General features: G+C 47.8%; 1 protein-coding gene across 18 annotated transcripts in view; it reads left to right on the top strand.

Annotated features, from left to right (window-relative positions):
* macf1a (microtubule actin crosslinking factor 1a) overlaps positions 1 to 24,729 on the top strand; it is a 263,047-nt gene that overhangs the window by 229,028 nt on the left and 9,290 nt on the right. For 10 of the 18 annotated variants that reach the window (XM_061741356.1, XM_061741357.1, XM_061741358.1 and 7 more), the window contains 32 exons: positions 203 to 429; positions 1,742 to 1,948; positions 2,024 to 2,251; positions 2,393 to 2,611; positions 4,029 to 4,232; positions 6,478 to 6,703; positions 8,717 to 8,943; positions 9,018 to 9,140; positions 9,229 to 9,330; positions 9,446 to 9,547; positions 10,185 to 10,358; positions 10,907 to 11,062; positions 11,140 to 11,337; positions 11,418 to 11,546; positions 12,492 to 12,674; positions 12,763 to 12,918; positions 13,210 to 13,416; positions 13,501 to 13,620; positions 13,714 to 13,883; positions 15,079 to 15,238; positions 15,326 to 15,520; positions 16,388 to 16,660; positions 17,480 to 17,668; positions 18,204 to 18,315; positions 19,114 to 19,265; positions 19,341 to 19,503; positions 19,584 to 19,738; positions 19,820 to 19,894; positions 21,590 to 21,607; positions 22,091 to 22,208; positions 22,918 to 22,980; positions 23,268 to 23,300. In XM_061741356.1, the coding sequence (XP_061597340.1) occupies positions 203 to 429; positions 1,742 to 1,948; positions 2,024 to 2,251; positions 2,393 to 2,611; positions 4,029 to 4,232; positions 6,478 to 6,703; positions 8,717 to 8,943; positions 9,018 to 9,140; positions 9,229 to 9,330; positions 9,446 to 9,547; positions 10,185 to 10,358; positions 10,907 to 11,062; positions 11,140 to 11,337; positions 11,418 to 11,546; positions 12,492 to 12,674; positions 12,763 to 12,918; positions 13,210 to 13,416; positions 13,501 to 13,620; positions 13,714 to 13,883; positions 15,079 to 15,238; positions 15,326 to 15,520; positions 16,388 to 16,660; positions 17,480 to 17,668; positions 18,204 to 18,315; positions 19,114 to 19,265; positions 19,341 to 19,503; positions 19,584 to 19,738; positions 19,820 to 19,894; positions 21,590 to 21,607; positions 22,091 to 22,208; positions 22,918 to 22,980; positions 23,268 to 23,300 (5,064 nt within the window). The remainder of the gene's footprint in view (positions 1 to 202; positions 430 to 1,741; positions 1,949 to 2,023; positions 2,252 to 2,392; positions 2,612 to 4,028; positions 4,233 to 6,477; positions 6,704 to 8,716; positions 8,944 to 9,017; positions 9,141 to 9,228; positions 9,331 to 9,445; positions 9,548 to 10,184; positions 10,359 to 10,906; positions 11,063 to 11,139; positions 11,338 to 11,417; positions 11,547 to 12,491; positions 12,675 to 12,762; positions 12,919 to 13,209; positions 13,417 to 13,500; positions 13,621 to 13,713; positions 13,884 to 15,078; positions 15,239 to 15,325; positions 15,521 to 16,387; positions 16,661 to 17,479; positions 17,669 to 18,203; positions 18,316 to 19,113; positions 19,266 to 19,340; positions 19,504 to 19,583; positions 19,739 to 19,819; positions 19,895 to 21,589; positions 21,608 to 22,090; positions 22,209 to 22,917; positions 22,981 to 23,267; positions 23,301 to 24,729) is intronic. The other 8 variants (XM_061741349.1, XM_061741353.1, XM_061741351.1 and 5 more) reach the window with 6 other exon arrangements.

A 24,729-nucleotide genomic window follows, 5' to 3' on the forward strand; every position in this document is an offset into this window, starting at 1 on the left:
CTTCCAGACTCCGGTGTTGGTCTTGGTTCTTGGTTCTGGAGCTCACAACTTCACACGTTTAGACGTTGATCCCAGGAAACCCCAGCGTTCAGATAAAAGTCCAAATGCTGCTTTTGTTAAGTGTTGGTTCTGCGCTCGGTTCTGTGTTGTGACCCGGGGAGCGAGCGCGCAGCCCTGACCGGACCCGCCTCTCCTCCCGCAGGTGAGGAGGTTCTGCTGATCCAGGAGAAGCTGGACGGGATCAAGTCCCGGTACGCTGAGATGACGGCCGGCAGCAGCAAGGCGCTGCGCACGCTGGAGCAGGCGCTGCAGCTTTCCACGCGCTTCGCCAGCGCCCACGACGACCTCAACCAGTGGCTGGACGGCGTGGAGGCGGAGCTGAGCAGCGTGGAGACGGACGCCACGCCCGCGTACCAGGAGAGACAGAAGGTGGGATACAAGATAAACCTCCTGAAAATGTCAAATATAATATTTATTCCCCCACCTGCTGAAGTATTTATAGCAACACGGGACGTTTATCGGTCTCCATGGCAACAAGAGACCCTGTTAAACCTCCCAGCTGCAGAACTTTACAGACTTCCAGCAGAATTAAAGTTAATCTCCATAAACTATTGTTGTGATAAAATAGCTGCTATAAATAACCCCAGGTGAGGAGTGTTTTCCATCCCAGCTGAAGATTCAGATGTTTTTGCTCGTAATCGTTTCCAAGGAAGGAAAACGATCCGAAACCTCCGAGCTGAAATAAGGGTTTGATCCTCCGAGCCGTGATGTAATCGCCGCTCCGGACCGACGAGTCGGCTCAAGTGCACAAATAGTCTCGGCTGTTTACAAAGCTGCTGTGGTGACATTTTCAGCTCTTCCAGCATCAGCCCACCTACGGCGTTGCCATGGAAACCCTGCCTCAGGACCAGTTTTTTTTGCTGTTGCCGGCTTTCTCCTGCGGAGGTTCTAAATCTGTGTTGCCATGTTGGGAAAGTTACAACACAATTGGGCTGAAATATATTCATTTGAGCTGCTTTTTCCTGGTTTTTCCCAAATATTTAGGAAAATTATTAACAAAAAAGTCTCCATTATGGCAGAGAAAAGAAACTGCCGAGCTGATATTATATTTGCTTTAATGTACTGTATTTAACTGCAGCCTTTGTTTGGAGCCTGAACCTTTTTTGACTTCATTTGCGTATGATTCTAAATGTATTCCACATTTCATAATTGACGGTTTTAATATAGAGAATCTATGATTCCGGTTGGTTTTTCATTATTTCCGCGGGTTTGGGCTGGAACCTGTCAGCCAGATCTGGCAACCTCGACCTCAGCGCTGGATTTCTTAGTGACTTGTCTTTTTGGTCTTAAGTTAAAAAAGGGAAAATGGTATTAAAAAGTCTTAAATTTAACTTCCAAAAGTAGAAAGTAAAGAACCAAAAGACTTGCGTTAACAGACTGAAGAGAAGCAGTCGTGATGAGAAAGGTGGAGTAAAGGAGTTTTTTTTAAACGTATGATTCCATATTTATTTAAGTCATGAGTTAAAACAACTGAAACGTTTTGACGAGCAGCTTCTACGAAATAGTTTTGGGTTTTAAGGCTTTCGGTTTTAGTTCTCTACAATTTTCGGCATTTAACTTTTCAAAGATTTGATTCACGAGACCTTTATAAACAAGTGACATATAAATACATGATTAAGATAAAAACATTAGAGTTGTGTTGGTGAGAGACTGTTCTGAGACTGTGGGTTCTCCGCTGCAGGAGCTGAAGAAGGTGTCGGCGGAGAAGCGTCTGGTCCTGGACACGGTGAACGAGGTGGGCAGCGCCCTGCTGGACCTGGTGCCGTGGCGAGCCCGCGACGGCCTGGACCGCCTCGTCGCCGACGCCAACCAGCGCTACCGCCACGCCGACGAGACCATCACTCAGCGGGTGCAGCTGGTGCAGGCCGCCATCCAGAGGTCGCAGCAGGTACTGCGGGCGCTTTAACTCGGGTGAGACGGGTCAACGCCGGGCGTTTGCTCACCGTGGTCTTTCCCCCCGCAGTACGAGGAGGCCGTGGACGCGGAGCGGGCCTGGGTGGCGGAGACGGAGCGGAAGCTGGCGTCTCTGGGGCCCCTGAGCCTGGAGCCCGATGTGACCGTGGCCCAGATGCAGGTCCAGCGGGCCTTCAACATCGACATCATCCGGCACAAGGACACGGTGGACCAGCTGCTCGGCACCAGGGACGACATCCTGGAGTCCTGCAGCGCCGCCCAGCAGGACGCGCTGACGGTGAGTCCCACGTTAAACCGTCATCATGAATCGATTCTGAATATTAAGAATCGGAATCGAATCGATTCTTGACATTTGAATCGATACCCAGCCCTAGCCAGAACCAGTCTGAGCCTCCGAGCGTCTGCCTTCCCTCCGCAGGTGAAGACGGACTCGCTCAGCGCCCGCTACGACGCGGTGAGCCGGAGCCACAGCGAGCGCTTCTCGGCGCTGGAGCAGGCCCAGGTTCTGGTGGCCCGGTTCTGGGAGACCCACGAGGAGCTGGAGCCGTGGTTGGGCGAGACGGAGACGCTCATCGCTCAGCTCCCGCCGCCGGCCATCGACACAGACGCCTTGCGGTTGCAGCAGGACCAGATGAGGGTGAGACGGAAATTATGACTAAATATCGTCGTCAACGAACCTTGATCACCTGAGGAAGACGAGACGAAAATGCTGGTCATGTGACGATAACGATAATTAAATACATAATGCATACATAAATACTTAATATCGTAGAGGAATAAAAACCAGACTAAAATGTAGATTACAAAAAAAAAACTGCTAAAATGTGTCTTCATTTTCGTTGACCAAAACGAGACGAAATGTTCCAAAGATCCTTAATCTCCATGTTTTCAGTAGATTCCTCTGGTTTAGTTCTGCTGGGTGACGTCACGTCCTCAATCCCAGTCGCTGCAGCGGGGAATCAGATCCAGAAGATGCAGCTGCAGAGTTAGAGGCTGATTTATGGTTTTGCATTACACCAACGCAGAGCACACGCCGTTGCCGTGACGCCGTGGTGAACCCTTCGGACTTCTCCGTCACTCCATTTTGCCGCGGTGCAGTACCCCCCCAGAACGCTAGGGGGTTGTGTTCTTTTCTTAAATGGTTTATCGTCGTCTCTAGTTGATTCTTCTTTTTTTTTTTTTTTTTATGGACTTCCTCAATGAGTCGCTCCTCGAGTTGGTCCATGTTGATAATGTTCTGTTCGTGTACAACAACAAAATGTTTAAAAATGGCGGGGATGGTGCAGTCTGGAACCGGAAATGCGTTGCTACGAAGCAAACCAATCACAGCCCTCTCGGTCTGCGTCGCCTCGACGCAGACCGCATTTTTTGGGAGGTGCATGTCAGGCTACGGCGTAGGCTACAGAGAGCCTTCCGCGTAGCCGCGTAGCCTACAACCCAAGGCTCTGCGTTGAATTAATGCAGAACCATAAACCGGACCTTAGAGGCTGATGCCGTTAACGCAGAGCTCTAGGTTCACGTCAATTAAAAACAAAGTTACATAGAGAAACGCGGGGATGTGCTCTGGGGCTGGGAGAAGAGACCATCTTTGGATACACTTTCCTTCATAGACACGGAAAAGAAAACCCAATGTGTCGTCGAAAAACAAAAAGATGGGGAGAAATGCGGAAAAATAAATGTCGTAAACTCAAATTAGAGTCGTCTGTATCTGGAATGAATGTATTTTTGAGTCTATAAGGTAACAATAATATAATAATAATAATAATAATAATAATAATAATAATAATAATAATAAGATAACCTTGTTTGAATTGTAAAATGGGTTTGGCTAAATACAATCTTTGACTAAAACGGTCCTGGACAATTCTGACTAAAATAAGACTAAAATGCTCAGACTTTTAGTCAACTAAAAGACTAAAAGGAGGATGACAAAGTAAAAACTAAAATGATAGCTTGACCCAAAGACTAGACTAAAACTAAAATTATAACAGTCAGACAGAAACAACACCCATCACGCCACCAAACTGACCCGTTTACCCGTTATTCCCCCCCAGCTGCTCCGGGAGTCCATCGCCGAGCACAAGCCGCACATCGACAAGCTGCTGAAGATCGGACCGCAGCTGGCGCAGCTCAGCCTCCAGGAGGGGGCCGGCGTGACCCGCCGCTACTCCGACGCCGAGAGGCGCTACCTGGCCATCAAGGAGGAGGTGAAAGGTCGCGCCACGGCGCTGGACGAGGCCGTGTCCCAGTCCTCCCAGGTACCAGACACACGTCACGTCTTCATCATAATTCAGTTTAACTCCACTCACGTCTGATCTCGTCTGCTCCACACTAATAAGATAATGTTGATAAATGTCACCAGATCTTTACATCACGGTGTTTGTTTTCTTTTTCAATTAGTGGATTTATTACGTGTAAACATGTTTTCTTTGTTCATCTCATGAAACATCATCGGACCGCCGCCGTTGCTGCCGCCGACGTTGCTGATCTCTGTGCATGACCGAGTTTTACTCACTGTGTTGTCTCTCCACCCTCCACCCCCTCAAACCACTCCACGTGTCACTCATCCTCAAACCCCGCCCCCTTGTCTCTCCCCCCACCACCACCCACGCCACTCTTTACCTAACCCTAACCCCTCCATCTCTCCATCCCTTGTTCATTGTGGCTGTGCTGTCCATCATTTTCTCCATGGTCACGGCTCACTGCCATCACCCAGCTGGTGGAGGTAAGACCACTGATGGAGTCTAATCCTGCACACGAGTAACAATACCTGCATCATTCTGTATTATTTATTAAACCTGTTTAACCCTTTATGACCGGCTGGAGCGCCGGCGCTCCCGTTTGCATATTGATTTTCAAAACGTATGTACAATTACAACCAAATAAGACAGCAATAATTATTTCTGCAGGTTAAACAGGAAGAGTTTCACTTACATATCCTGCATTTAGTGTCCCAGAGTTTTAGTCCATTAAATCGTTTGGAAAAAAATCCCATAATAATCCAGTAAAATTGCGAAATCTTCATAACTGACATCGCGGGTTATTTATAGATATAGAGATTTTCACGAAAAGATTACTCAGCGACAACCCACACACACACACACACACACACACACACACACACACACACCATACACGCACTATACAAGCCCACACACACACATATTATGGATCCACCAAAGTTTTGGAGCTGAGTTCAGCGCCGGATGAAGACACAATATCTAAACGCGATATATAAAATAATATATCTCAAAAACTAAAGTATGAATTCATTTCCAGAGGTTTGAAAGGCTTCTGTGTTACTTTTTTCCAATTCACAGTTTTGAAGGATCTAACTGTCGGATTTCTGTATTTAGAAAAATATGTGTAAAATTAAAAAATAATTAAAAAATGTTTTGGTAGTTTTTTGCACTTTTTAGCTATTTATTTAGTTAGTCTGGATTTGTGACATAATGATTATTAGGGATTGGCTTATATGGGTTGTTTTGATGCATAGAAAATAAAAATACTCCATAAATGGCAGTATAGCAGAAATGTAAAAATATGCTTAGGCGGACTTGTTCTATGGAAGGTCATGAAGGGTTAAAGGTGTTTCTGTTAGATGAGATTTGCTCCTTTAGTCTTTCATATGGCGCTTTTCCACTAGTACCTACTCAGCCCCACTGGCCTCGCCTCAGTTCAGCGCTTTTCCATTGTTTCTATTCTGCCGGTTCTAAGCGGGCCGAGTCGGGCTGTATCTGACGTCATCACACTACAGGCCACCGATTGGTCGGGTGGTTGACCAATCAGATGTCTGAGTTAGGATGTGACATCATTTCAAGAGCGACTTGCAGCAGCACAAAAGTCTGCTCCGTGGTCTAATCCCGAGGTGGAGACGTTCTCAAACCTGGTGGCTGAGGAGAATATTCAGAGAGAGCTAGATGGGCCGACGAGGAATGAGAAAATATACCAGGAGCTTTCTCAGTCCAGGTCTGCTCAGGGCTACAAACGGAGCTTTCAGCAGCACCGAGATCTAACACAATTAAAAAGTGATTATTGTGCAGTGAAGGACCACAATAGCCGGAGTGGGTCTTCCAGAAAACCTCGCCGCTTGAAGCCTTCTCTCCCTCCGATGTTTTAATTTTATATCGAGTCACAAGCCACAAGTAGCAGATATATCATCTCATCCATGTTCTCCGTCACAATCAAGTACGTAACAGCAGCTTCGTTCCAACTCGCCTACTTCTGATCCGGGTATGGAAATGAGTCGAGTCAGGCTGAGTAGGTACTAGTGGAAAAGCGCCAGTAGTTTACTAGACTGTACTCTGGTTCCCCGACTCCCTCAGAGGGGACTGAGTCGTGAGCAGGTCCCTCCTCCGCGCTAGATGAAGTCCATAATCGTTAATGTTTCCCGGATCCTGAGATGTTTAAAAGCGGGACACAGATGGCTGGACGCCCACGCCGTGTCTCATCCGGTCGCCAGACTCCATCCTGACTTCCTCCTCCGCTTCCTTCCGTCCGCAGTTCCACGACAAGATGGACCCGCTGCTGGAGACCCTGGAGGGGGCGGTGCAGCGGCTCCGCCAGCCCCCGCCGGTGGCGGCGGAGGTGGAGAAGATCCGGGAGCAGCTGGCGGATCACCGCGCCCAGGGGCTGGAGCTGGACAAGCTGCTGCCCAGCTTCTCCGCCCTCTGCGCCCGCGGGGAGGAGCTGATCGGCCGGGCGGCCCGCGACGACCCCGCCGCTCAGGGTGCGTGCCGCTCAGAACCGGGCCTCGGGGTTGTTTCTCTTTTAAAGAGGGGGCAGATATGATCCAAGGTTTTTACGGCCCTGCAGCTGCGCTGATTAATTCGTGCGTCCGTTCATTTTTGCAAAACTTTAACTGGGAGGAATAAAAAAATCAGCTGGTGGAAAAAACCAGAGCTCGCCAAGTTTGGGGCCGTAAAACATTTTTACTGAAAATGGAAAATGCCGGCATGTCTGTAACCGGGACGGGGCATCAGAAGTGGGTCACGGCAGACGGGGAAAGAAGTGACAACTGCTCACATCCTGTTTTAGGCTCCTGTTCAAGTTCTGGGCGACAGAACCGGTCGGGAGGCCCGGTCCTATGGAGAGAAAATCCACTCAAAGCATTTGTGCGTATTATCTGCGTTCTAACTTGCTCAAAGTTACGGACAAAACGACAATTACGAATTCAAAAAGCCTCCTACACACAAATCGGGGCACGAATCGCACAAAGCTGTAGATACGCGCACATTTTTGTCAATTTATTTTTTTTCCAATTCAATTTTATCTATATAGCGTCTATTACAACAGAAGTTGTCTCTAGAATCTTTCCAGAGACCCAGAACATGAACACCAAGCAATTATTACATAAACATAACAAACAGTGGCAAGGAAAAACTCCCCTTTAGGAGGGAAGAACCTTGAGCAGGATGGTTTTGAGACTCTTTTCTCCAAGAACCGTACGTGGTGCATTTAAAGACTGGTGGAAATGTGGTTAATCTGAACTTTCATCTGAGTCCGGTGTTATTTCCCTCGATACTTAGTTCCTTACTTACTTAGATACTTAGTAGAAGTAGGTAACTACTTCAGTACACCTCAGACCACCGTCTCCTTGCCTCCTGCTCTGACCGTCAGCTTTTCCACCACCAAGCGGTCGTTGCTTTAAAACATCTAATGGCATTTGTACGGCTCATAAATGCCTGCACTGCTGATGCGTCTTGAAAATCCATTCAAGAAGGCACAATCCCATCCTCACCATCCTCACCAGTCACCCAGCAACAGCTTAGGCAAACATACAGACGCAAGTCATCAGAAGCTAAAAACTACAATTTCCCATTGTTGCATCCAACAAACTGCTCTGTGGACGGATGGTATAGCAGCAACTTGAGAGCATCAAAGAGTTTGAAAAGTAGTCTTATTTTCCACTGGTCCTGGGTCAGAAAACAGTCCTATGTGTTTAGACACAGATGTTTATTTCAAACTAAAACAATATGCATCTGACATCAGGGCATCCCTCTGTTCATTTTCTTTTTCTTTCCACCAGCATTTTATTTTTTTTGTGTCCACTATGTAATTAGAAACAAATTAGACATTTATTGTCCATATGAGGAATAAACTATTACAAAGTAAAGGTGTTATAACCACAGGGTGCTTTCTTAGCACCTTTCTTATACCACCTCTTATTCTTGCTTACTCAGGCCCACAATTTTTCACAATTCGTGACAAGTTTAAAAGGTAACTAAGTATCTGAGGGAAATAACGCTGGACTCAGACTAAAACTCAGATGACCCAGCTTTCCACCAGTCCTTAAATGCACCATGTACGGAGGAATCTGTGAAGCTTCTTGAAGGCCTGAAAAGAGTCTCAAAACCATTTGTGCGTATCTGCAGCTTTGTGCGATTCGTGCAGCCGTATTTAACGATGTTTGTGTCGGAGGCTTTTTGAATTCCTAATTATCCTTTTGTCTTCGAGCTCCTGTCTCCTGGAACTTCGAGCACAAATCTAATAATATGCACAAATGTTTTGAGTGGATTTTCTCTCCACACAGTCCAGTCTGATCTTCTTCCAGTTGAAGCAGAGTAAACACACGTGTCTTTGTTTTACTGCCCTCTGAAGAACTTTGCCCCCCCCCCTCCGATGAAAGGCCTCTCTGTCCTCCGACAGTAGGAGTAGACTGACGAGTCCTCGGAGGTGGCAACGACCCCCCCGACAGGACATTTACTCCCCAGTGAGACCCTCTTGTCCCCCCTCTCCGCAGCGGTCCGGTCCCGCCTCCTGCGCCTGCGCTCCCTGTGGGACGAGATCCGGCAGCGGGCCGAGGAGCGCGAGGGGAAGCTGAACGACGTGCTGGACCTGGCCGGGAAGTTCTGGGCCGACGTGGCGGCGCTGCTCAGCACGCTGCGGGACTCGCAGGACATCGTGAAGGAGCTGGAGGACCCCGGCGTCGACCCGTCGCTCATCAAGCAGCAGATCGAGGCCGCCGAGGTACTGAGGCGCCCATGACCTTTGACCTCTCCGCTGAGCCGCGACCTCACCTGACCTGACTGTGTTTTTAAAAGGCCATCAAGGCGGAGACGGACGGCCTGCGGGAGGAGCTGGAGTTCGTCAGGACCCTCGGGGCCGACCTCATCTTCGCCTGCGGGGAAACGGAGAAACCTGAGGTGAAGAAGACCATCGACGAGGTGAGAACGCGCGCTGGGTTGTCGTGGAGATCCGTTACTGGGTCACCGGTCCCACGCTGACCCGACACGTCCTCTGTCCCCGTCTCAGATGAACGCTGCCTGGGAGGGTCTGAACCGGACGTGGAGGGAGAGGATGGAGAGGCTGGAGGAGGCCATGACCGCCTCCGTCCAGTACCAGGACGCCCTGCAGGTGCGAGACTCCGCCTCCCTCCGGTTAAACCCGTTTAGATCATTTTAAACCAGATCCAGATTCTGTTTGGTCTCTGCTTTAATGTTTGTGATCTCATCTCTTGTGTCGTCTCCAGTCCATGTTCGACTACCTGGACAACGCCGTGATCAAACTGTGCGACATGTCGACTGTGGGAACCGAACTGGGAACCGTCAAGCAGCAGATCGAGGAGCTCAAGGTTCGACCCAAAGCTTTAAGTCAAGATTTGTCCGTATTAAAGGAGACCTATTATGGCATCTAATACCTATTTTAAACAGGCCTTGAATGTGTTAAAAACAAGCTTTTGATTGTTTTTGCTAAATAAAAGAGAAATTCAGCCTCTGAGCCATGTCTTTATCTTCCCACTCTGTAACCTCATTATCTATGAGGGATTCTGAGTGGGCGGGGCTATGATAATGAGGCTCTGTGCTGATTGGGTGCCTGAATGACGCAATACACCGCTATGAAAAAATTGCGTAAGCTCCAGCTAGTTGTGGGCGTGGTTTCACGCATCGGAGGCCGACCTATGTAAATGGCTCCCATCGTTACGTAACGACGGGAGCAGAATCTTATTGGCTTATAGAAGCCACATCAGACTGTATGGCTCATCCGGGCGGCTGTACAGACACTGCAGAATTTGGTTGCTTTCCTCCTTCTCTGAGTTGGCAGGCTGAGGGGAGACCACTTTATATATGTTAAAGCAAGAGAAAACGTGTAAAAAAGTTTATTAAACTTAAACGTTTAATAACTTAATGTTTAAGTTATTAAACATTAATAGTATTAATGTTTACGTTGTACCTCGTCACCCATCTCTTCCCCTCTCTTTGCACGAGCAGCAGTACAAGGTGGACGTGTACCAGCAGCAGATCGACATGGAGAAGCTGTGCCACCAGGGGGAGCTGCTGCTGAAGAAAGTGTCTGACCAGACGGACCGGGACATGATCCAGGAGCCGCTCACCGAACTGAGACACCTCTGGGAAAACCTTGGGGACAAGATCACCCAGAGACAGGTGAGAGGGTTCACCAAAGTTGTTTTCGAAAATTATGACTAAATATCGTCGTCAACGAACCTTTATCACCTGAGGAAAACGAGACGAGACACAACGAAAATGCTGGTCCATGTGACAATAACGGTAATTAAATATATAATCCAATATCGTAGACAAATAAAAACTGCTAAAATGTGTCTTCATTTTCGTTGACCAAAACGAGATGAAATGTTCTAAGAAAGATCCTTAATATCCGTTTTTTAAGTTAGTCTTCTGTATCTGAAATGAATGTATTCTTGAGTCTATAAGGTAACAATAATATAATAATAAGATAACCTTGTTTGAATTGTAAAATGGGTTTGGCTAAATACAATCTTTGACTAAAACAAGAATAAAATGGTCCTGAACAATTCTGACTAAAATAAGACTAAAATGCTCAGACTTTTAGTCGACTGAATCTTGACACGACTAAAAGGAGAATGAACGTGACTAAAACTAATAAAAACTAAAATGATAGCTTGACCCAAAGACTAGACTAAAATGGAAACCTGGTCTTTTCTCTGCTGCAGCACAAGCTGGAGGGTGCGCTGCTGGCCCTGGGTCAGTTCCAGCACGCCCTCTCGGAGCTGCAGGCCTGGCTGAGCCACACCCACACCACCCTGGACACGCAGCGGCCCGTCAGCTCCGACCCCAAGGCCATCGAGATCGAGCTCGCCAAACACCACGTAAGTCGCGTTTCCATTATTGCTGCTCGGTTCTTCTTCATAATCGTGGGTAAAACGGTTTTAACATTCGCTCCCAGGTTCTGCGGAACGACGTCTTGTCCCACCACTCCACCGTGGAGACGGTTAACAACGCCGCCGGCGAGCTGCTGGAGTCGTCTCCGGGCGACGAGGCCAGTCACCTGAGGGACCAGCTGGACCGGCTGAACCAGGGCTGGGAGAAGCTGCTGCTCAAGACCCAGGACCGGCAGAAGCTGCTGGAGGCGGCGCTGCACCAGGTAGGTGGTTACTGACCGCTGCGGTGGCTCCGCCTCCATCCAGGTGTCCTGGCTCAGCCCTCTCACCTGTCTCTCTGCAGGCGGAAGGTTTCCATGGCGAGCTGGAGGAGTTCCTGCAGTGGCTGAGGAGGACGGACAGCCAGCTGTCTGCCGCCAAACCCACCGGCGGTTTACCTGAGACGGCCCGCGAGCAGCTGCAGCAGCACATGGTAACGGAGTCACACCTGCACCTGCACCTATTTACACACCTGCACACACACCTGCACCTATATAGCTATATGTGTATATAATATAAAACTCTAACTCTGGACTAAATTTAATTTTAACTATTTCTTGAATAATTCTTTATATTTGTGATGGAAAATTCAGCTTTGGCCACTCGATTAAACCAAATCAGCCCAACTAAGTGTGCAGATTGGTAAAAAGATCAACACTGACCTTAAAGATGTTTTTGTCTCCTCGAATCGTAAGAATGAATCATCCTTTGTGCCTTAAAATCATTATACTTCCTTTGTTTCATCGACATTCTGCATCGACACACCTGATGTAAATTCTGACCCTTAAAGTTATAGTATGCAATGTTTGAGAGCTAGCAAGATTTGAAAGTGGCACCTCCTCTAAGCCCCGCCCCCTCCTCCCCCTCCCAGCTTAAATCATGTAAAAACTCTAACCAATCCGTTTCATTCGGTCCGAATGAAACGGATTGGTTCAGGACCAGAGGCTTGGCAGGGGGGGAAAGAACCAATCAGATGCCTTCATGCCGCCTACGGCGTAGGGTACCGCTACGGGAGGGGGAGGAGGGGGTGGGGCTTAGAGGAGGTGCCACTTTCAAATCTTGCTAGCTCTCCAAAATCATGGATAATACCTTTAAATCTATTGAAATCTGGATCATCTCAAATCTTATTCTTGGTAACTTAGACACTCAGTTTCAGTCCAGTTATTCACCTGGTTGGACAGAACGTATTAAAGAGCATTTAATGTTTTTTTCCACGACAATAATATTTAGTTATATAAAATAGTAACTAAAGTAAATTGACGCTACACATGGTTAAACTCTTAACGGTGTCAGCGGTTTGAAACCGGCCCGTCAGACGCGCCGACGCTTACCTGTGGGCCCGGACGCCGCCTCACGCTCTTCTCTTGTCCATCTGCAGGAGCTGCAGGCTCAGCTGGCCCAGCGGGCCGACCAGTACCACCGGCTGCTGGATCAGGGAGAGTCCATGCTGCTGGCCCGCGGAGGAGACGAAGCCGCACCTGGCACCACCCAGACCCAGCAGAACCTGGCCATGCTGCAGAACAAATGGGGGAGTCTCAACACCAAGATGGAGGACCGCAGGGTGAGACTGGATCAACACGTCCGTCTGCTTCGGGGACGGTTTGGTTGTTTGGTTGCGGGTTAGTTGATCTCCTCCTTAAACCTTTCAGGGGAAGCTGGAGGAGGCCGTTTCCTTGGCGACCGGGTTTCAGACGTCTCTGCAGGACACCATCAACTGGCTGACGCAGGCGGAGCAGACGCTGAACATGGCGCAGCCGCCCAGTCTCATCCTGGACACCGTCCTGTTCCAGATCGACGAGCACAAGGTGGGAAACTAACGCAGCGACAGGTATAGAATAGAAGACTTTATTGATCTCCCAAAGGAGAAATTCAATCGTGCAGCAGCCAAACACACACGCTCAACGGTTTATACAAAAAATGTAAATAGAAATAACCAATAAATAGCTAAATAATAAAAAAGAGCAATATAAGATGTAGAAAAATTAGTAATGTACAAGAGAAAAAAAATAGTAAACACAAAAAAACGGATAATATATACATGGTAAAGGTTTGTATCTTCGGTGAAATCGCTGACTGCGGCTCCTCCGTCCACCCAGGTGTTTGTGAACGAGGTGAACACCCACCGGGAGCAGGTCCTGGCCCTGGAGAAGGCCGGATCGCAGCTCCGCTTCGCCAGTCTGAAGCAGGACGTGGTTCTGATCAAGAACCTGCTGCTGAGCGTTCAGGCCCGCTGGGACAAGCTGGTGCAGCGGTCGCTGGACCGCGGCCGGCACCTGGACGAGGCCCGCAAGAGAGCCAAGCAGGTGCGTGTCCTCGATCAGAGACCCGGGTTCCAGGTGAGGTCCTCGTTTAAGAGCAGAACCCACATGTGTGAACTTTTCCCTCAGTTCCACGAAGCCTGGAGGAAGCTGACGGACTGGCTGGAGGAGGCTGAGAAGAGGCTGGATTCGGAGCTGGAGATCTCCAACGAGCCGGACAAGATCAAGGTTCAGCTGACGAAGCACAAGGTACCGGTCGCCGACTGAAACGTGTCACCCGCGTGTCGGGAGGATGTTTCACCTCCTCACGTCTCCCTTCACCTGCTCTCTCCACCCCTGCAGGAGTTTCAGAAGGCTCTGGGCTCGAAGCAGCCCGTCTACGACACCACGGTGAGGTCCGGCAGAGCCATGAGGGACAAAGCTCAGCTGCCTGCAGACACACAGCGGCTGGATCACCTGGTGGGGGAAGTGCGGGACAAGTGGGACACCGTCTGTGGGAAGAGCGTGGAGAGGTAGGAACCCGGAGGCAACGAAAATTATGACTAAATATCGTCGTCAACGAACCTTTATCACCTGAGGAAAAAGAGACGCAACGAAAATGCTGGTCATGTGAAGATAACGATAATTAAATATATAATGCAATATCGTAGAGGAATAAAAACCAGACTAAAATGTAGATTACAAAATAAAAACTCTGCTAAAATGTGTCTTCATTTTCGTCGACCAAAACGAGACGAAATGTTCTACCAAAGATCCTTAATGTCCATGTTTTCAGTAGTTTCTCTGGTTTAGTTCTGCTGGGTGACGTCACGTCCTCAATCCCAGTCGCTGCAGCAGGAATCAGATCCAGAAGATGCAGCTGCAGAGTTAGAGGCTGATGCCGTTAACGCAGAGCTCTAGGTTCACGTCAGTTAAAAACAAAGTTACAAAGAGGAACGCGGGGATCTTCTCTGGGGCTGGAGAAGAAGAAGAGACCCTCTTTGGATACACTTTCCTACATAGATGTGGAAAAGAAAACCCAATGTGTCGTCAAAGGAAAAAGATGAGGAGAAATTTGTGTAGGTTCTTTTGTGTAGGTCAGTGCAATAATGTGGACATCCGTGCAATAAGTTCAGTCGGGCTCTGTGCAATAAGTTTCTTCTTCTATTGTGTAATGGGTTTTCTGGGAGTGGGAACTGATGTGGGTTAATTATAGTGTGGTTTGATTCTATGTTTGGGCAAAGACTTCAGGGTTGTTTCTATGTTTGTTGGAGTATGATTGTCGCCGTGCCTCGTGTCCAAGACAAATTTCTCCTAAGGGAGACAATAAAGATTCATCTTATCTTATCTTAAATGTAGAAAAATAAATATGTTGTAAACTCAAATTAGAGTCTTCTGTATCTTGAATGAATGTATTCTTGAGTCTATAAGGTAGCAACAATATAATAATAAGATAATCTTGTTTGAATTGTAAAATGGGTTTGGCTAAATACAATCTTTGACTAAAACTAGACTAAAATGGTCCTGGACAATTCTGACTAAAATGCTCAGACTTTTAGTCGACTGAAACTTGACACGAGTAAAAGGAGAATGAACGTGACTAAAACTAATAAAAAACAAAATGATAGCTTGACCCAAAGATTAGACTAAAACTAAAATTGAAACAGGCAGAAAGAAACAACCCTACTGGACTCTCCTGACGGCTCTCGTCTTCTCCCCGACTTCCAGGCAGCACAAGCTGGAGGAGGCGCTGCTGTTCTCGGGTCAGTTTGCAGAAGCTCTGCAGGCGCTGGTGGACTGGCTGTACCGGGTGGAGCCCCAGCTGGCTGAGGACCAGCCGGTCCACGGAGACCTGGACCTGGTGTCCAACCTCATGGATGCTCACAAGGTGTGAACGCCGTCAGATTACCGCGCGACTGCTTCTTTCTCTCGCCGTCCTTCGTTTCTTCACGCCGGGTTTGATCGGCTTTTCCAGGCTTTCCAGAAGGAAATGGGGAAGAGAACTGGCAGCGTTCAGGCCCTGAAGCGCTCGGCCCGGGACCTGATGGAGACGGGCCGCGACGACACGGCCTGGGTCAAAGTGCAGCTTCAGGAGCTCAGCAACCGCTGGGACACGGTCTGCGCCCTGTCCGTCACCAAGCAGACCCGCCTGCAGCAGGGGCTCAAACAGGTGAGGATGTAACCAGTCAGTGTCCAGTAGACCTGTAGTCCAGACCACCTAAACCAAGACCAAGACTAGTTCAGCTCAAGACGAGACAATAACTGCGTGATTGTAGAACATCAGCTCCATCCTGGTTCAGCTAGTTTCCATATGAGCTTGTATTCAACTGCAGCACAATAACACAGAGAAGTGGATGATGATGTTGAACTCACTATAAATGTTTTCATCCATCAGCTGAGATCAGATATGTGTGGCGACTGCACTACCTCTATTTCTACACTACTGGAGGATTGACTCCAGTGCTTTTAAGGATTGACACGACTACTAACTATTCACAAAGTATCTACCAGAATAACCAGCCTCCAACACCCCCCTCCACCTCAGAAAATAGTAATAGTAAATGTTACCGATTTAAATTGGACTTAATTTGGAGATGAAACCTGAATTTTAAATATTAAAGCCAATGTCCAATATTCAAAGGCCAATGATGCCATATATTTATTCAAATAATATATGTATAAACACAAAACTGTAATTAAATACAGACACACATGCAGATGCACCAAAACATTAAATCAAATGTAAAATACAAATATTTACAAAACTGTACATTAATAAGAGGAAGAACTGCTGATCACAAGATTCTGTCACCTTGGTGAAACGGACTCTCAATTATCAGAATCCGAGCCCTGAAGAGACCGAGACAAGACCAGAAAAAAGTGGTCTGGAGAACTACAAGCCTACAATTTACCTAAAAAAAAAAAAATCTGAATCAAACACAAGTGAAAATGGAAAACGCAAAAACACCGGTCTTGAGACCTACAGGTCTAGTTCCCGGTCACCTTCTGCCATCCTGACTCTGGTTTTCCCCCACAGGCGGAGGAGTTCCGCACGGCGGTGCAGATGCTGCTGGAATGGCTCTCGGAGGCGGAGCAGACTCTGCGTTTCCGTGGCGTCCTCCCCGAGGAGGCGGAGACTCTGCAGGCGCTGCTGCACACGCACCGAGACTTCATGGGCACGGTGGAGGAGAAGAGGACGGACGTGAACAAGGCCGCCGGCATGGGGGAGGGCATCCTGACCGTGTGCCACCCCGACTCCATCACCACCATCAAGCACTGGATCACCATCATCCGGGCGCGCTTCGAGGAGGTGAGGCGGCTTCGGCGGCGCTGGCATCCCTCGTCCCCAGTACTCGAGTTGTAAAAAAAATCAGGGGGGATGGAGGATTTTATCATATGGGGACAGATAATTTGTGCTTTGTTACAAATAATATAATATATTCAAAATAATAGCAGTGACCAAAACACCTGCAGAAATACTGCAGGAATGACATAGCAGCAGTTAAATGTAGACTTCTGTAAGCTTTAAATATCCACTGGACTTACATCAAATACATCAAAACACAACAATAAAAAACACTTTTCTGAACTTATCAATATGACTCTGTCCTTCACAGGATAAGTAAAATGGATCACTGCAAAAACTCAAAATCTTAACAAGAATATTTGTCTTATTTCTAGTTAAAATGTCTCATTTTAGTAAAAAAATCTCATTACACTTAAAACAAGACTCATCACTGGAAAAAAAAAAACAATTTTCACCTGTTACAAGTAGATTTTCACTTAAAATAGAAAAATCTGCCAGTGGAACAAGATTTTATTGCTTGTAATGAGAAGATAAATCTTGTCCCATTGGCAGATTTTTCTACTTATTTCAAGTGAAGATTTACTTGAAACAGGTGAAAATTGTCAAATAAGTTATTTTTCTGGTGTTATTTTTCTGGTGATGACTCTAAATGTTGAAATAGCAGTAAAACCACATTCATTGATGAAATGACATAAGGGATGGAAAGGGGGGATGATTTTGACCGTTTTTATTTCAGGGGGGATGCCATCCCCCCTCATCCCCCCTCAACTCCAGTACTGCTCGTCCCCCCCACGGGCTCAGCTGACGTCTCTGCCGTTGCAGGTTCTGACGTGGGCCAAGCAGCACGAGCAGCGCCTGGAGACGGCGCTGACGGAGGTGCTCAACAACGCCAACCTGCTGGAGGAGCTGTTGTCATGGCTACAGTGGGCAGAGACCACGCTGGTGCAGAGGGACACGGAGCCGCTGCCTCAGGACATCACTCAGCTCAAGTCCCTGATCACGGAGCACCAGGTGGGGCCACGAGCAGCTGGCAGCCTGTTTTTAGTCTAGTCTTTGGGTCAAACTATCATTTTAGTTTTAATCACGTTCATTCTCCTTTTTAGTCGTGTCAAGTTTTAGTCGATGAAAACTGATGACATTTTAGTCTCCATCTCGGATTGATGGTGAAGGAAGGAAGGAAGGAAGGGAGGAAGGGAGGGAGGGAGGGAGGGAAGGAAGGGAGTAAACAAGGAAGGAAGGGAGAAAAGAGGAAGGAAGGAAGGAAGGAAGGAAGGAAGGAAGGAAGGAAGGAAGGAAGGAAGGAAGGAAGGAAGGAAGGAAGGAAGGAAGGAAGGAAGGAAGGAAGGAAGGAAGGAAGGAAGGAAGGAAGGAAGGAAGGAAGGAAGGAAGGAAGGAAGGAAGGAAGGAAGGAAGGAAGGGTGAATGCATGACCATTTTAGTCTCGTCTCGTTTTCCTCAGGTGATGAAGGTTCGTTGACAACGATATTTAGTCATAATTATTGTTGACTAAACCGAACTTCCTCACCGCCTCGTTCGTGTGTTTCAGACGTTCATGGAGGAGATGACGAGGAAGCAGCCCGACGTGGACAAAGTGACGAAGACCTACAAGAGGAAGCCGGCGGAGCCTCCCAGCAGCCTGGCGGAGAGGAGAGGAGCCCGTACGTAACACCGCCCCCCGCCAGACCTGTCAACTTTCCCGTTTTGGCCGGGAAACTCACGTATTTTACCCCTTTTTCCTGCCGTCCTCCCGTATTAGTATTTTCCCGTAAATTTCCTGTTTATAATATAATAATTCTTAAAAAGCTTTCCTGAGCCTTTCCAAACGTAATTGTCACCAGCCTCGCGAGAACTGGCACTAACCTGGGTGGCAGTTCTGGCGAGGTTAGCGGGGACAACGGGAACAAACGAGAGAGAAGGCATTTCTGCCAAAAGAGCGAAGACTTCATGTAAATATCTCTAAAAATGGGAAACCAAATTTACTTTCCTAAAGAGGAGCAGGATGGGGAACAGTTACATGTTCTGAAAGATGTGTAACTGCAATTTTAGTGTCTCTCACGGGGGAAGAATAATGTCAGTCAGCAGCACCAGGGCGGCGCCAGAGAGCCACATGAGTGGAAATGTAAATGTTTCACTTGAAGACAATCAATTTGTATATAAACTGAAAATATTTAAATAAATAAATGTTTTTTAATTCCCTTTATATTTTCATTTAGGCTCTATTATAGGAATGACATACATAGGAATGTCCACATCATTTCAGTGTCAACAAAGGTTGGATTATCAGATTCTGAGCACATAATTGTAGTTTGTAAGTGGCTGACAGGAAGTTTTTTAGTTTCTTGTAAACCTTTATTAAAATGTAATACTGGACATCGGTTGGGCTGGTGGGACAGCGGGTGGAAATTTCCCGTATTTTTAAAGCCAAACCCATGATGACACGTCTGTGTCTGTTCCAGGTAAACATCAGCAGCAGCAGCAGCAGGCGGCCCTGCAGCTCGCAGGGGGAAACCCGCGGCTCAACCAGCTCTGCGCCCGCTGGCAGCAGGTCTGGCTGCTGGCGCTGGACCGGCAGAGGAAGCTGAATGACGCGCTGGACCGGCTGGAGGAGGTACGTCCCCATCCCCCGGCCCACGGCCCCGGCCACTCTGAGAGTCCCTGAGTAACGCGTGTCGTCCCTCCGCAGCTCAAGGAGTTCGCCAACTTCGACTTCGACGTGTGGAGGAAGAAGTACATGCGCTGGATGAACCACAAGAAGTCGCGCGTCATGGACTTCTTCCGGCGCATCGACAAGGACCAAGACGGGAAGATCACGCGGCAGGAGTTCATCGACGGCATCCTGGCCTCCAGTACGTCCCTCGTTAGTTTGGCTTACCCCCCAACCCAAACCCCACCCCCCCGACACTCAGACCTGTCCCCCCCTCCGCAGAGTTCCCCACCAGCAAGCTGGAGATGACGGCCGTGGCCGACATCTTCGACCGAGACGGAGACGGTTACATCGACTACTACGAGTTCGTCGCCGCGCTGCACCCCAACAAGGACGCCTACCGGCCGACCACCGACGCCGACAAGATCGAGGACGAGGTAAGGCGGCGCCGCCGGGGAGTCGGCCGCTCTGGCGAGAAGCGACGCGGCCGCTGACTTGTGGTTCTGTTGGACCTGCAGGTGACGCGGCAGGTGGCCCAGTGCAAGTGTGCCAAGAGGTTCCAGGTGGAGCAGATCGGGGAAAACAAATATCGGGTGAGTGAATGATGAAATGGGTCAACAGAGAAGAACTGGGTCAAACGAGATTCACGAGAAGTCTTAAACTTCCGCTGCGGTCAAATAAACGAGATCCAGACTCAGATACAGACAGAGATCCAATAACATTATTCAACATTTATCATTAAAATGTGAAGTATCTTAGATTTTTTAAAGTTTCTTTCTTCAGATAATAATTCCTAAATGCTGTTTGGACCGGTTTCTGATGAATAGAAAATGTTCTGATTAGCTATGATTGTTCAAATACACCACAAATATGGTGATAGCTGTTTCCAGGAGCTCTCCTTTCCCCGTGAGTTATTTTTTTGCACTTGTTCCATCTCACATCACGTTTTTTACCTGAATGTTTAATTTCTTAACCTCCACATGAGAACATTTCAATCACACGTTAATAACACATCAGCGCTGCAGGATCTTTTTCACGCTCATCACAACTAAAACAAGCAAGTAAATGCGGCGGCACAGACGCACAGCGGGACATTTTGACCCCGTTGAACTTGAAGTTATATAATACTTTTTAGTAGAAAACAACCCATATTTACAGTCAGTTTTTTTTTTTACACACTTAAAGAACAACAAAAAATAAATAAATAAATAAAACAGTTAGTTATGCACCTTCATTGCCAGTTATTTGGTGCCCATCACTGGCATTCATAGTTATGACGGTCCAGAGAGGAGAGAGCTGATCACCGCTAGAACAAGTGAGGAACAGATGAAGAAGAAGGTGAATAAATAAATAATTAAAACATGAATAGAAAAGAAAAAGATAAATCAGAAAGGTTTTCTACATAAATAAATGATCAAGTCCTGGAGCCATGATGAAGCTGAGAAGGTTTGAGTCCTACCAACAGAGCGATAATATAAACGAGGCAAAGGCTGTAACATCCTCAACTCTTCCGGTCGTCAGAAAACCGTAGATCAGAACCTGGACAGTTTTGGACGGGACAGCAAACGTGTGTCTGATTGGCAACTGATCTGAAGACACTTTGATCTCCTCCTCCTAACTGACTGATCTGAAGGCAGAGCTGTCAGCGAGGAGTGCACGTCAGCCTCAAACCCAACTCCTCCCGCCGTCACCTCGTCCACAGATCAGATTAATTAGAATCTGGTCTTTTTAAACCGAAAGAAGCCAAAGTCCCGGTTCTGGAGCTCCGTCTGGGACCTGGTTAGAAAGTAAAAATGCTTGAGTTACCAACTCAGGAGACGAGAAGTCGTCTGTCGCATTTTTAACGGCATTTTCACATCCAGCAGCATTTCTTGCTCCACTCCATCACCATCTTCTGGGCGATGGCGTCCATGGAGACACTAACGGTCTTCCTGTTGTCACGTCTTTGTGTCTGGCTGCACTCTTCCTCTCCGCCTCGACTCTTCCTCTCTGCCTCCACTCTTCCTCTCTGCCTCCACTCTTCCTCTCTGCCTCCTCTCTTCCTCTCTGCCTCCTCTCTGCCTCCACTCTTCCTCTCTGCCTCCATCTTCTCACATCTCCACCTCATCATCAGCAGCACTTTACGACCTTGTCCCGACGCCATGTTTCACATGCAGCTCCGTTAACGTTCACGAGGACTCTGAGATGTTGTTGAACTTGATGCTGAAACGTTACAGACCTCCGTTGTGACTTGTGTTGTTTCTTTCTCCTCCTCTTCCTCTGCTCCGTGTCTGCTGGATTTATTGTAGTTCTTCCTCGGAAACCAGGTAAATTGAAGCCGCTGCCGCGCACGGACGCGTGGAAGCTGCCTCCCCGTTGCACGCCAGCGCCCTCTAGTGTTCAAACTTGTGTTAGTGTTCAAGATAAAGAGATTAATTGGATAAAATCACAGAGACGGGCTTTGCAACGCGGAGGCGGGTTCCACAGTTCGCTTGTGTTTGTGCTGTGATGTGTTTGAGCCTGAGAGACTAAACCCAGGGTGAAGTCGAGTCCAGAAGATTCCTCCGCCGCTGCTGCTTTAACTTGTTTTGCTTTGCTGAGGTTTGATTTCATAGATCTGAGTAGAGGCTAGTAGATGCTGATGCTTTGATTTGGGCGGCTGGGTCTTAATCTCCGGAGTGGTGCATGTTTTTCCTGACTTGCATGAAGTAGAGACCAGATCTGGTGAGGCGGGTTTCTTGGTGTGAGGCTTGATAAGAACCGCTGTTTTTCTCTCCTCCGTCGCTTCTCTCTCGCCTCCTAAATAACAGTTCGGCGACTCCCAGCAGTTGCGTCTGGTCCGGATCCTCCGGAGTACAGTGATGGTGAGAGTCGGAGGCGGCTGGATGGCTCTGGACGAGTTCCTGGTCAAGAACGACCCGTGCAGAGGTGAGTCTGTCCTCCGCCGTCACCTACGAGGCTTTTCATCGCGGTTTAAACTAAATAACCATCATCAAGAAGTATCAATGTCTGTTTCAGTTTGATGTTTTGCATTTCCTGTTTGTTTATTACGTCAAAACTGAGGGGAATGTGAGGAAAACGCTTCTCTCGTCGGTTCGTTTTGGTCTTTTTTGGGCTAAAAAGTTGCTCCAAAAGTGACTGAGACGAGGAAGAGAAAAGGGGAGGAGCCTCCTGGACCCTGATGCTCCGCCTCCACCAATCAGGATCTTGGATGCCGTTTTATTCAGTTTAAAAGTCACAGATCGAACCCGAAGGTCTGACCTCCCGTCAGAAGTCACTCGTCTGGTCCGTTTATCTGCTGAATTGTTGAAGATGTAAAGATTTATTTGCAGATAAATGCGGTCGATTTAATTCCCACGACCCGTTGGGGTCAGAACCAGAACAGTGTAAACAAACGTCCTAACTGGAGGTCATGTGACGATGTTGGTGCCGCCCACACCTGCAGGTGGCCCCGCCCCCTGGCAGCTCGTCTCTCTCCACCTCTGCTCATCCTCCTCTCTGGTTTTATTTCTCCTCCTCCCCTCGGCGTGTCTGTCTCTTTCTCTCTTCATTCTTTGGTAAATAAAACTGTAGTTCTGCATGGTGCATGTTCCTCAGTTCTCTCCCTCTTCCTCCCTTCTTTTTTCTCTTTCCTCAGTGCAACATCCAGGACTTAAGATCCTCCGCTCCGATTCCAGTAGCTCCATCTCATCTCGTATAGGTTGGCCTTCTCTCTTTCTCACTCTTTTTTGTTCTGGATAGCCTCTTCTTCTTTTTTTTTTCTTTTTTGTCCTCTCATCTTTAAAGCTCTCGGGTTTGTGGGTTTGTGGGTTCTGGCCTTGTTGCAATGCCTGACTAACATGTCTGCCCCCCCCTCACCTCACCTGACCCTCCTGACTTGTGTGTTTGTGGGTCGTTGCAGGACGAGTGTCATGTTTCTGTGAGAGAGAGATTCTCCATCCCTCCGCCAGCATGCAGTTATTTCATGTTGTCTCTTGTGTTTCTTAGTGACAGTCACTCCTGGCTATTTCTGCTGCCGAGGTATCTACATTTCCTCTGTCCTCCTCCATCCCTTCCTCCATCCATCCGTCCGTCCCGTCTATAACCACCTGTGTGTCCACATATACCTGTGTGTGTGTGTGTGTGTGTGTGTGTGTGTGCAGTGGTGGACAGTAACGGAGTAAATTTACTTGAGTACTGTACTTAAGTACATATCCAGAGGATTTGTACTTTACTTGAGTATTAGATTTCTTTGGTACTTATTACTCTTACTTGAATACATTTCCAAGACAAATATTTGTACTTTTACTCGAGTAAATTTCTAGGAAGGCTGAAAAGTACTCGTTACTTTCAGGTCTGCTCTTTTTTCTTCTTCCCTAAAATCCTATTGGACACAAGCTGTTTTTGTCAAAGGAGGAGACCTATCACAGTGCACGCTCTCCACTGGGATGTACGTAAAGCGGAAATACGTCAAGCCTCCTCAAAACCATACCGCCAAAGTAGCCTGCGTTTGTCAAGACAGAGTCAAGACAGAGCCGCAACAATGGCTACGCCTGCGTCAGGAGAAGAAAGACAATCCGCTGAGTCGTCTGAGTCTGATAATGAGCCGGACTCGGAGCAGGGACTTTCACAAAATCCTTGGCCGTATCTTAACTCAATGTTTGAGTTCGACCGAGTAAAAAACGAGGGCACAGACAAACCACAGACATTTATTTTCAAATGTTTATTGTGTCTGCCGAAGCAGAACTACCTCTCTGCTTTCAACAACTCAACATCGAATTCTCAGAAACAAGAGTTAAAAGATCCTTAAATTAATTTAGAAAAAATATAGTAATTTACTGATGTGGAAAATAAGAAATTTACTCTTACTCTTACTTTTACTTAAAGTAAATTTAAAAGCATTTACTTTTGGATACTTAAGTACCTTTAAAAGCAAGTACTTTTCTACTCTTACTCGAGTAATATTTTGACTGAGCTACTTTTACTTGTAACGGAGTAAATTTTGACCAGTAGTATTTGTACTCTTACTGGGGTCGAGTACTCTGTCCACCTCTGTGTGTGTGTGTGTGTGTGTGTGTGTGTGTGTGTGTGTGTGTCTGTTATTCACCTGTCGGCGGGTGTTGTGGCCTCATGCTTCCCTCACAGCAAAAGCAGGACTCGCCCCCCCCCCAGTCTTCAGCTTTACAGCTCTGGCACTAAGAAACGACCTGCATGCTGCAGCAGCCAATCACCAGCTTGATCTAACAGGAAGAGGGCGGAGCCTGAGATCTGGGCGTGGCTAAGGGCGTGTCCAGCCAGCCGGTTGGCGGGAGACACGATTACAGGGTTGCACCTTTGCCGGCCGGCTTTAAGTGGGACATAATTGTGGGGTGCAGCCGTTTAATAGCCCCGGCCTTGTTGCCCGGAGCGACGGCCCCGAAAGCTGCAGCCCTCTCTCCTTGTTTTTCTTTTGCTTTTCATCCGCTTCCTC

This window comes from Cololabis saira, chromosome 15 (assembly GCF_033807715.1).
Source record: "Cololabis saira isolate AMF1-May2022 chromosome 15, fColSai1.1, whole genome shotgun sequence".
In the NCBI taxonomy this organism is placed as follows: Eukaryota; Metazoa; Chordata; class Actinopteri; order Beloniformes; family Belonidae; genus Cololabis; species Cololabis saira.